Raw genomic sequence first — 12,446 nt, 5'->3', positions numbered from 1 at the left:
TGCTGGCTCTGGCAGCATGTTCCCGTGGCTGGGGGGCCGGAGGGGGAACTAGCTGTGTGTGAATGTGTGGGGTAAGAGTGGTGAGTCATCCAGGCAGGCGCCATCACCCCCACGGCAACGCATGCCTGACTCAACAGCAGCTGACCTTGAGCTGGACCACATCCGTCAGACGGGGGAGAGGTCGTGGAGAGAACGGAGCAGCAGTTGATTGGGTTTGTAAGGGACTAACAGTACAGAGTGTCAAGTCATGCTCAGGGAAGGTGAAAACTAAAACTGGGGCTGGGGTGAAAGGGGTGGGTAGCCATGCACGTCTCCCCTGCAGGACTCTAACATGACACCCTATTTATTTTCCTGTGTGACAGTACAGTACAGCGCACATACATCACCAGCCACAAGATGTGAGTTCTCAGATGAGATTCCACAGCACCTGCTCCCTGAGCCGTTCAGGAGGGTTTGTAGCATTACCTCCATGTTACATGTGGGAAAACTGAGGAAAGGAAAGCACTTGCCCAGAATGACACAGTGACTCCATAGCAGAGCTGGGAACAGAACCCAGAAAAATCCTGGCTTCCAGACCCTTGCTCTCACCATTAGTTCCCATTCCCTCTCAGAGCTGGGAATAGTACCCAGGAGTCCTGGCTCACAGTCCCCTGCTACTAGATCATTCTCCCCTTAGAGAAAATTCCTGTCGATTTCACAGGCATTAAACCAATAGGATTTTGTACAAACTACTGAAAACCCTATTGGATTCCATAAGGAATGATTTCCTCTCTAGGGGGTTTGAACCATCCTGGAGAATTCTAGGGCAGGGATGCATTTCTCTTAAATGCCATAGGATGGTTTAAAAGGGGTAGGGGCTAGAAAAAGTTCTCCTTTCCTATTCAAGTCTACAGGATGTTTCCATAATGGTACTTCCCAGAGCTGGGAACAGAGAGACTCCCAGGCCACCTGCCCTGCCCACTAGATCATACTCCCACCTCTCTCACTGCTAAAATAGAACTCAGGAGTCCTGACTCCCAGAGCCCCTGCTCTCCCCTCCCTCTCTGCTATAGAGAAGCTTATGCTCTGACAGCCAAGGCCGGCACCATGCGTTACAAGAAAAGCATCTCAATAGCCTTTGTGGAGTACGGACAGGAATGGTCAGGAAGGCAAGTGTGCTGCGGAGAATGGAGGCGAGCAATAATTGCCCAGGCTTCTCCCACCAGTTCCTGTCAGTACGGAGAATGGTGCATCCGGCTCAGGAAAGCAATGACCCAGTTCCCCAGCCGGGACCCCTTCAGCCGCAGGAAGAGTTCATATAAGTTGATCTGCCACAGGCTCAGAGCTTCTAAGAGAGAGATCTTGGCCTTTCTGTACAGGGAGTGAGACTTGCTCCTCTGATACCTGGGCAAGGGAGAGAAACAGCTGCATTAATCTCCCAGGACACAGCCCAGCAGCAGGGTAAATCTTGGATCTTAGATCTTGAAGACCAGGAGTCCCCCTACCCCCCACCCTCAGGTGCCAATTATCAGCCAGGATCCCCACCTCTGAGGGATCCCAGTTGGCTGGTAGGTCAGGGTTTCCTGGGTTAAATGTTCCCCAGAGAGGAACGGTCCCTCCCAGCAAAAATGGGAGAGAGGAGAAAGGCTGTGCAAGTGCAATGAGCTTGAGATCAGGAGTTCAGAACTCCAGGTTTCTGTTTCCACAGCTGGTGCTGACTTGTCTTGGCCTTCCCTGTTCTATGCCTCAATCTACCCATCTGGACAGTGGGGCGATAGCACTTCCCTTCCCCCCTCCCAGGGACATTATTCCATTAGTCAGAGTGTTTGACATTGCAGGGGGCTATCCAGGTGCTAACTATAATTATCAATAATAATAGTTAATGATAAGCACTCACCACATGGTTTGTGTTTATGTAATCAGATCCCTAAACAACACAACATTCGACTGGTCCTTATAGAGAACCATCACTGCTAACACTGCACTGCTCCAGGACCTCTCATCTAAGGCTCTCAACAGTGCTGGGGAACATGCAGCACTGAGAAGTGAAGCAATTTGCCTGAAGTCACACAATAGGTCAGTGGCAGGGCCAGGAATAGAACTGGGCACTCCTGACTCTCCTGGCTCTTGTAAACATAGTACTGGGCCCCTCTCCAGTAACACAAGTTAATGGAGCCTCACGATGCCCTCATGAGGCAGACACAGAATTGTTATCCCTACTGGGCAGATGAGGAAACTGAGGCACAGAAAAATGAGGTGACTGGCCGCCAATCAAAGAGCAAGTCAAAGTCAGAACCAGGGATAGAACCCAGGAGCCACACCCCCTAACCACAAGGCCATGCTGTGAGACAGGCAGCTGTGAAGTTTGGGTTCTTTTTCCATCAGCTGTTTCTGGTGGGGACATTAATCAGATCTGGGGGAAATTATGATCCCAGAATCAAAAATTTAGTACAAAATCCCCACTGTTCCCAGCTCCCACCCTGTTCCCAGTTCTGTCTGGCTCCAAGTTCCTGCTGAGAGCTCATTCCCTATGGAGACCCGGGGGTGGGGGGCTGGGGTAGGATGGGGGAGAAAGAAGATGAGATTGAGAAAGAAAAAAGGGGGCGAGGCCTTGACAGACATGCTAATGAGGGGAAAGGTTCAGGTAAGACAGGGCAGTTTTAGAAGTTCCAGAGCCACCTAGGGTGACCAGACGTCCCGATTTTATCGGGACCGTCCCGATATTTCCTTGTTTGTCCCGCGTCCCGACCGACGTGCGGTCGGGACAACCGGACAAACAAGGAAATGCCCCGAGCCTGGAGCCCGGAAGTGCTCGCGCCCCCCCCCCCCTGCCCCGACTCCGCCCCCTCCTCCCCCGATTGGCTCCCTCCCCGAATCCCCGCCTCTTCCCCGGGCTCACCATTCCCCCTCCCTCCACAAGCGCTGGAGGGAGGCCCGGGAGACGCAGGGGAAGCGCAGGGCCGGGGTGAGTAACAGTCCGGCCTGGCCCAGTGCAGGCAGGACTCAGTTGGGTGGTTGGGAGAGGAGGGGGGCGACCCGCGGGGCCAGGCGACGGGGGAGGAAGCGGCCATGGCGCTCGGCGGCTCTGGCGCCCCCGAACCCCCCGAGCCGGGGCCTGCAGCAGCGCGTACGCTGGGCCCAGCCCCTGGCTAGGCACGTCTGGGCTGCCCAGCTGGTGCTATCCCGCGGCGGCCCCGGGGCGGAGGCATCGGCCGCCCAGCCCCGTTCGTTCCCCTGCGGGACGGGGGGGCTGGGGCCTGCTGCCCCCACTCCGGGGCTGCCGCGGGATAGCACCAGCTGGGCAGCAGCCCAGACGCGACTGGCCAGGGGCTGGGCCCAGTGTGCGCGCTGCTGGGTCCCCGCAGCAGGCCCCGGTTCGGGGGCGCCAGAGCCGCAGCCGCGGAGCGCCATGGCCGCTTCCTCCCCCGCGGCAGTGGGAGCTGCAGCAGCGGCTGCTCCCGAGTCCCGCTGCCCGGGGGTGAGAACAGCCACCGCCTGGCCCCACGGGCCGCCCCCCTCCTCTCCCAACCACCCAACTGAGTCCTGCCTGCTCGGGGCCAGGCCGGACTCTCACTACCCCGGCCCCGCGCTTCCCCTGAGTCTCCCGGGCCTCCCTCCAGCACTTGCGGAGGAAGGTTTTTTTTTTTTTTTTTTTTTTGGCCCCGCCCCCCGCCACGCCCCCCCACGTCACCGCCACACACCCCCCCCCCCCCCCCCGGCGTCCCGATATTTGTCTTTGGTGGTCTGGTCACCCTAGAGCCACCATCTCTGCCGACTCTGACTAGGGGACAAGAGACAGGAGGAGCCCAGTGGGGGTTGGGGCTCCTGTCTCAGAGACACAGGGACTCACGTGGAGACGGCTCTAATGCAGCAGCGAGACATGTTGAGGAAGGAGCTGGCACTGGCCCGTGTGTGTAGGGCTGACTCAATCCCCCTTAGCAGATCATTGGTCTTCAGCAGCAGCAGCATCTGGCGGGGCACATTGTTGAGGAGCTGGTTGATCTGAGGTAGGTAAGCAGCAGCATTGGTCCGGATCTCCACGTCCTGAGCACCATCAGAGCAGAGGGGAATGGTGGGGAGAGAGGAGAGAGATGTTAACAGAGGCCTCGGAGTCTATGTCCTGCTGCTTCTGCAGGGCAGACTGGAGGAAGCGGCTGCTGAGGAGATTGCGTCTCTGTTCCAGCAGCTAATGGGCTCCAGCCTCCTCCTGCAGAGGCCTGTCTGCATAGGCGACTGGGGCAGAGCAAACAGAACAGGTGGGGAGCCAATCTCACCCACGAGAGCCTGACGGAGTCTGTCCTGACCGACTTCGCAATTCACTCCTATTTGCTGCCTTCAAGCAGCTTCCCAGCCTGCAGCTGGTTGGAGCTCCCGGGTCAGCCATAGGGGGTTGCTCAGTGACTCTGTGCCCCAGCAGCTGGGCAAGTTGCTGCTGCAGGGTTCTCAATGCTCTATTCCCCACTCCCACCCCCGTCTGCACAGCGAGTCACATCGTGATACGGAGATTTCCCCATACGGGGTTAGGAGCCTTTCAGAGTCAAAGGCCTTGGCTACACTTGCGAGTTACAGCGCTGTAAAGCCTCCCCCAGCGCTGTAACTCACTCCCCATCCACACTGGCAGGGCACTTGCAGCACTGTATCTCCCTGGGTACACTGCTGCAGGTACTCCACATCTCCGAGAGGAATAACAGCTGCAGCGGAGTGGCTACAACTCACGGGTGTGAGTGTAAACACTTGCAGTGCTGTACTAATCACCTTGTCAAGTGGCCAATCCTCTCCATTGTTGTGACCGGCTGCAGGAATGCAGAAGTTCATACCACAGAGAAAAGCAAACAGTTTGCAGCTTGCTTTGAGTGAGTAAATGAATGAGCAGGGGGCCGGGAGTTCGGAACTTGCAAAATAGAGAGCTGACACGCTCCAGAAAGCACTCTCTCTCCCCCAACACTCCCTGTCACAATCCACCCCACCCTCCCGTTTTGAAAAGCATGTTGCAGCCACATGAATGCTGGGATAGCTGCCCATAATGCACCGCTCCCAACACAGCTGCAAATGTTGCAAGTGTGGCCACGTCACTGCGGTGGCAGTTGTCAGTGTGGACAGACTGCAGCGCTTTTCCCTACTCAGCTGTACGAATACAGGTTTACCTCACAGCGCTGTACAGCTGCAAGTGTAGCCAAGGCCAAAGGGACTTGCTACCAACAGAAGTGTCTCTCCTCTTGGACCCTAGAGCACCCAGGCCTGTATATAGTTCATCATGGCCCCTGCTGACTTCAACCCAAGCTTCACCACACCTGCCCCCAGCCGAAAACACTGCCTGCAGCGGGAGAGTGCTGCAGGCACCAAGCAGGACTTAACTGGGTGTTTGGGGAAGATTCCCCACACCTGCAAAATATGTCAGGTGGCCGCCCAGCCCAGCATTTTACCTTTCTGCTCTAGCTAGGAATTTGTGATGTACTGGCTAAGTAATAACAGGGTTCTGAATTGTGCTGGTCAGGAATTTTTCAATGGACCTTTTTCTTTTTTTTCCACAGGAAAGGGCCAGTTTCCACTAACTTGAGTTGAGACAGGTTCTCGCGTCTGGGAGGGACTCTCTGGGCAGAGAGAGAGAGACAACCCCACCCCAGGAGAGCCACACGCCTGGGGCTTAGAGCACTCACCTTGGAGGCAGGAGAGCTGGGTTCCAGTCAGAAAGAGCAGGAATTGGAAGTTGGGTTTCCCACAACTCCAATGAGTGCCCTAACCACTGGGCAATTGGCTGCTGTTCTCTGCGTGTGCCTTTTTCACTAAAGGGCTCTGTCTCAATGCGGAACAGGAAGAAGTTTTGAATTCTTTTTGCAGTACAGGAAAACTGAGTCCTGTCTGGCTCTAGTACTGAACAGATTGTGCCCAACGCCTGGCATGAGAAAAGGGCTCCCAGTGTTCCTGATTCCAGCCCAAACACCCTGCCCAAGAGGCGACTGTCCCTGATGTCCCTGACAGTCATATGAGGAACGTCCTGGGAAAGAGAAGCCTTGCGATGAATCCTGGTGTTCGCCTACAGCCAAACTCTTTGGGGGAGTTCTGAGCTACCAGAGATGGGATCTCCCTCCAAAAACAAACCAACCCCATAACAGGGATCAACCCCATCTGAATATTCCCTCCTTGGAAAAGCGGGGCCTGGACTGAGATAGCAGGGTGAGCCTAGAGGTGCACTGGCAGAGCTGCATGTTTGGGAGCTTAGGACTGGAGTTGCAGGAGGTGCTGCAGATCAGAAATGAGATGCATGTCTGAGCCGTTGGGGGTGAAGCTTGTCCACTGCCTGCCCACACTCTCCTGGCTCTTGCTAGAGCTGTCAGTCCTACTCAACAAGAATCCCAATGAATCTAGGGCGGTGTAATGGATCATCACACACATGGACTTTCCCTGCATCCTCCAGCAGTTGTGGCATGAACCAGAAGATCCAGAAAAAGGTCAGTGGAGCATTTGAAGGGTTCAGAATCCAGAATGTCACATGCAGAATGCACCAGAAACAGATTCTTATATAGAATCAGGGTTATGGTTGGAGGGGGAAGGGGAAACGGACAGTTATAAAAGAATTTCTCCTCCACAGTGGGTTTGACTGGGGCTGTACATTTTCCCTGTGCTGGCTTTGAGACCCTTCTATCGTGCACATAAGACTTGCAGAACCATAATAGGCCTATGGTTCACATAAGTCTGGTGTGCACTTCCAACAGATCAGACCAGTTGTGTACTTCATCCAGTACCCTATCTGCTGCTGCTTTGTTCAGACAATGATCCATCTAATCTGACGTCCTGTCTCTGATAGTGACCAATGCCAAATACTTCAGAAGGCAGCTTAATAACTCTCAGTGCACCTAAATGTTTAATATTATCCCCTGGGGTGAAATTCCTTCCTGACCCCAACTTATGCCCTGAAGCATAAGGTTCCTCATCAATTTATCCCAGCTACCATCACTGAAGAGGATATTCCCTCTTATACAAAATATCTAATCCTTGTTTGTTTGTTTGTTATTCTTAACATCTTTGCCTCATAGATTCATAGATTCTAGGACTGGAAGGGACCTTGAGAGGTCATCGAGTCCAGTCCCCTGCCCTCATGGCAGGACCAAATACTGTCTAGACCATCCTGGATAGACATTTATCTAACCTACTCTTAAATATTTCCAGAGATGGAGATTCCACAACCTCCCTAGGCAGTTTATTCCAGTGTTTAACCATCCCGACAGTTAGGAACTTTTTCCTAATGTCCAACCTAAACCTCCCTTGCTGCAGTTTAAGCCCATTGCTTCTTGTTCTATCCTTAGAGGCTAAGGTGAACAAGTTTTCTCCCTCCTCCTTATGATACCCTTTTAGATACCTGAAAACTGCTCTCATGTCCCCTCTCAGTCTTCTCTTTTCCAAACTAAACAAACCTAATTATTTCAGCCTTCCTTCATAAGTCATGTTCTCTAGATCTTTAATCATTCTTGTTGCTCTTCTCTGGACCCTCTCCAATTTCTCCACATCTTTCTTGAAATGCGGTGCCCAGAACTGGACACAATACTCCAGTTGAGGCCTAACCAGCACAGAGTAGAGCGGAAGAATGACTTCTCATGTCTTGCTCACTACACACCTGTTAATGCATCCCAGAATCATGTTTGCTTTTTTTGCAACAGCATCACACTGTTTACTCATATTTAGCTTGTGGTCCACTATAACCCGTAGATCCCTTTCTGCCATACTCCTTCCTAGACAGTCTCTTCCCATTCTGTATGTGTGAAACTGATTGTTCCTTCCTAAGTGGAGCACTTTGCATTTGTCTTTATTAAACTTCATCCTGTTTACCTCAGACCATTTCTCCAATATGTCCAGATAATTTTGAATTATGACCCTATCTTCCAAAGCAGTTGCAATCCCTCCCAGTTTGGTATCATCTGCAAACTTAATAAGCGTACTTTCTATGCCAATATCTAAGTCATTGATGAAGATATTGAACAGAGCCGGTCCCAAAACAGACCCCTGCGGAACCTCACTTGTTATACTTTTCCAGCAGGATTGGGAACCATTAATAACTACTCTCTGAGTACGGTTATCCAGCCAGTTATGCACCCACCTTATAGTAGCCCCATCTAAGTTGTATTTGCCTAGTTTATATTATGTAGCAAATAGTTCCACAGGTTAACTATACTGCAAAAAAAGCCTTCCTTTTAGGCTTAATGTTACTGGATAATTTGAAACATATTCAATAAGGGCATGTGCTTATGCCAGTTGACAATCTGTAGGACTCAACACCTCATGAGATGGCAGTTCCAGAGAGAGCAGAAATTCAAAGATCACATAATTGTGTTTGAGATTATTACAGTTGTATTTTTAACTTTTGCTTCCAGGAAAATCTGGGGATTTGAGCATGGACCGGGATATTCATTGGGTTTCCTAGCAACAAGTTAAAATGGCAAGTGGAATCTTGAACCTCGAAATGGGGTAATGTCATCCCTTCAGAGCCTGGATAGAAACATGGATGTTTTGGGGCATGGTGGTGAGCAATTCCCACATTTGATTTGGTGGAACTGTGGGCATAGGCGCCAACTTCGTGGGTGCTCCAGGACTGGAGCGCCCATGGAAAAAAATTTGTGGGTGCTTAGCACCCACTGGCAGCCAGCTCCCCGCTTCTCCCCCAGCACCTCCCACCTTCCGGTGGCCCTCTGATCAACTCCTTCCCCTCCTTGCCAGCACCTCCGGCCCACCGTGATCAGCTGTTCCACGGCGTGCAGGAGGAGCTGGGGGGGAGGGGGAGAAGCAGGGACGTGGCGTGCTCGGGGGAGGAGGTTGGACTGGGTAGGAAGAGGAGGGGCGGGGCAGAGCAGGGGTGGGAAGAGGCAGGGCTGGGGTGGGGCCTTGGGGGAAGGGGTGAAGTGTGACAAGGCCTGGGGCTGAGCGGGGGTTGAGTACCGCTGCTCAATGGAAGAAGCCGGTGTGGGAATGGGCACACATTTCACAGGATAAGTACTATTCATTCTCCCTTCCCCCAGCATGCTTACTACATTGCCAGTCCCCCTGGATGTGGATCCCACACAGATCACAATTAAATAAGTCTGATACATCTCAGTCTAGTGCTAAGTAAGGGTATTTGTCCCCATCACAAAACAACCACATTATGTCATCAAGCTGGTGTTTTCTGACAAGGACAAAGTCTGGAATAGCAGATGGTGCACAAGATAAGGCCTCCGGTGTGCCAGCAGATCTGGAGAAGCAGAGGGTGCTGCAAGACAGGATTTAGAAGCATCATCAGAGCTGTGTGTTACATGGTACCTACCGCCACAATGTCTGGTTCTCGCTGCTGCTATTAACCTCTCAGTTTCACCCCAAAACCAAAAGAAAGGAGCTACCTTCCCCTTAAATGTAAACTCACCTGCCAATGCCAGAGGGGAGCTGTATGATATTTGTGACCCATCAGAGCAAACCTTAACTCTGGCCACAAAAATCAAGCACCAACCCACAAAGAGTGAGGAATTTCCACCACATAATTTCACAACAGCCAATTTTAACCCTTCTTTATGAATTCTTACCTGCATATTACATCTGCACAGACACCATTTACCAAGCAATACAAAGCCAACTCATTTTGTCCTTTACCCCTGCCCTCCCCTCACACTTTGCCACTACAATAACACAAACTTCTTACACCCACATTAAAATAAGCCATGTGAGACATGCTTCCCCCCACAAACACTGGCCCACCTGTTACTGCCATACCCCTGCCTGCTTACCTCTACAAACAACATGGTTGCCCATTTGTTCATTAGTGTGATGAAGGTGGGTGCTGTGAGTGGTAGACAGATGTACATGAGTATAGAAGGACTCGTGACACATGGACAGTAGGATGAGGAAGAACTTAACTGGTGATTTTCTAGATTTTTCATGATTGGGTTGATGGGATTTGCACTTAAGCAACCTTGACTTACCTCCTGTACTAAACAACCTCTGTCATTTCCAAGGATTTTTGATGAGCATGCATCAGTGCTGATGGTCATTCACATGACTAGCAATTAACACTAATATGTATTATCCTCCCCCACTGAGCTCCGATGTCTCCTCTGCCCCTTACCCAGCTCGGTGTGCTCCCTGCACAGCTGCACTCAGGAAAATTTACAAAGGTTTCCTCTACCAGAGCTGGTAATTTATTTAACCAAGAAAATCTTATGGGAAATTTAACTGACCTGTGATGAGTGCGTGTGAGAGATGAGGAGACTAAATTCAGCAGTTAAAAGTGTATAGCAAAGGGATTCCAGGCCACCTTTAGTCCATCTCTCAATGCAGCCTCTCGATAGGCCTGCTAGAGCAGCCATTAATATTAATGTCAATGAACTAGGTGATTATAATGGAGAAAGACACCACAGGAGCACGGAGCGCAAACAGGCTGTACCTCATTGGCTGTGACCGGTGACCGGTCGATGCCCCTGTTGACAGAGTCCCAGGACCTGGCGGTGAGCATGCATGCGAAGAGTGGGTACAGGTCACCTGCCCCTAGCCGTCGGCTGTACTTCTGCACCCTCTTCATATCAGCCTTGATCAGGGACTGCCAGAGCCGGCAATAGTCCAACCGGAACTTCTCTGTCAGGACCTGGGGAGAGAGGGCCATGTTCCCCAAAGGAAATCAATCAACAGCACCAGGGCAGGGAGGGGGAAAACCTATCCCAACCAGCAGGCGCCTTTAACCACCTCCGTGTCTGATATTTCAAGCTTCCAGGCATAAAATCCCATTGAAGGGTGGTAAGTGCTATAGGAAAAATCCACAAGGGGGATCTGCAAGCCTGGGGTGCCTCTTTAATTCACCAGGGCTATGACTGGCTGGGTGAGATAGGAGGCTCTCAGCTCAGTTCAGGCCTGAAGCACACAGGCATGAGTGACACCTCCCCAGAGACAGAGCACAGCATCAGCCTGATGGCTCCCAGCACCCTCCATACTCACATACCTGGTAGAGCCCATGGTCCAGCAATATAATGTGGGCCTTGCCAGTGGCTGGGCACTTCCTCACGAGCACGTTGCCCGGGTGCGGGTCACAGTGTACGAAGCCATTCACAAAGATCATTTCACTGTACATCTTCCCCAAATTGCGAGAGATCTGAAAGGAGACAGGAGGCAGTCACAGCACGGGACGGGGCTACCAGCTACTCCACGGTCTATCAACTACAGGGAGAGGAGAGTCTGCCCGCATCGTGTATGCCAGGGACTGATGACTACAGGGAGCAGTGAGGAGCCAGCTCCTGGCATGTACCCTGGGGTCTGATGATTACAGGGAGAGGAGGTGCTGGCACATACCCTGGGGTCTGATGGCCTGGGGCATTCAGAAATATGGGAGTGTCCATCCACGGGGCAAACATGGAGGGGGTTGAGGGGACAGGTGTAAAGTGTTCGTCTATGGTATAACTGGAGGGAATTGGCACAAAGGCTGGCATCCATCTGGGTAGAAACAGGGGCACCCATTAGTGGAGAGGAAAGACACAGGGGCAGATATGTTGGAGCAGCCATGGTGAAGGTGTCTGACTGGGGCATCTGTCAGGGCAGAAGTGGGCATCAAGGGACAGATACAGGGGAGGAGCATCTGTCTGGGGATGGATGGGGCAGATCCAGGGTGCACATCTGAGGCAGACAGGGCAGTATCTGTCGCTCTGGGTGGGGTCTGCCTGGGAGAGACTGTGGCTGGTTTCTATAAAGGGAGTGTCTCCCTCCCTACATTGCTCAGTCCTCCTCCCACCCCCTCCTCAGTCCAGTGCTAATCTGATTTATGGTATCTGGGAAGATGAAGCGACAGCAAGAGGCTGTTTAAATCATCCTGTCACGGCCATGTCCCCCCCATGCTGTGGCTGCCTTATCGCAGGGTGATTGTATCACAGTTAAAAGCCTCCTGGGAGTAAGTAAACAGCCCCCAAGCCCAGTGTCTCGCTGGGGCAGGAGCAGCGCCAGCTGCCCCCCCTCCCCCACGTGCACTCGCGCAGCCCTCAGTAACACATACCCCAACCCCAGCCTGCTCCCGCCCCCCCGGAAAGTTCCAAAGAACCCAAACCGCAGGGCACCAAACCGGCAATTAAAAGAAAATAATTATAAATGATTCCTACCGCTCCCCCTGCTCAATGCAGTGTAACCAGTATGCTAAACCCCCTCTCCACAGGCTGCCTCACTGGAAGGGGAAAGGGATCCCAAAAAAGGGGCAACAGGGATTCAAATGCCAAACACCTCTGCGCAAATAAACATCACACAGTGCTTTGCAGGGATCACTTTGCCAACCACTGAAATGCATCCGCCTCTGGGATGGGATGAGGCAGCTGTCTGCCAGCCACAGAGCTACGCTGTGCAGTGTTACATTAGGACAAGAAACAAAGATCCCCATATTTTGTTGACTCTGCAGGATGACATTGGAGGATCAGAATGCTACCCAAACTGGAATTTGGAATTCATTAAGACCCTAATTCCTATGGAAAGTGCCTGAA

General features: G+C 52.3%; 1 protein-coding gene across 7 annotated transcripts in view; it reads right to left on the bottom strand.

Annotated features, from left to right (window-relative positions):
• Positions 1-285: 285 nt before the first annotated feature.
• Positions 286-12,446, bottom strand: part of ADCK1 (aarF domain containing kinase 1) — a 129,506-nt gene continuing 117,345 nt past the window's right edge. For 6 of the 7 annotated variants that reach the window (XM_065593430.1, XM_005301666.5, XM_042858558.2 and 3 more), the window contains 4 exons: positions 10,931-11,080; positions 10,382-10,579; positions 3,830-4,023; positions 286-1,383 (listed from right to left, as the gene is read on the bottom strand). In XM_065593430.1, coding sequence (XP_065449502.1) covers positions 1,212-1,383; positions 3,830-4,023; positions 10,382-10,579; positions 10,931-11,080 — 714 coding nt within the window. In that variant the 3' untranslated portion in view covers positions 286-1,211. Of the gene's footprint in view, positions 1,384-3,829; positions 4,024-7,502; positions 9,218-10,381; positions 10,580-10,930; positions 11,081-12,446 lie in introns of those variants that run through there. The other variant, XM_042858559.2, reaches the window with a different exon arrangement.

The sequence above is a fragment of the Chrysemys picta genome, chromosome 4 (assembly GCF_011386835.1).
Source record: "Chrysemys picta bellii isolate R12L10 chromosome 4, ASM1138683v2, whole genome shotgun sequence".
NCBI lineage: Eukaryota > Metazoa > Chordata > Testudines > Emydidae > Chrysemys > Chrysemys picta.
This window is presented reverse-complemented; position numbering and strand designations above follow the sequence as displayed.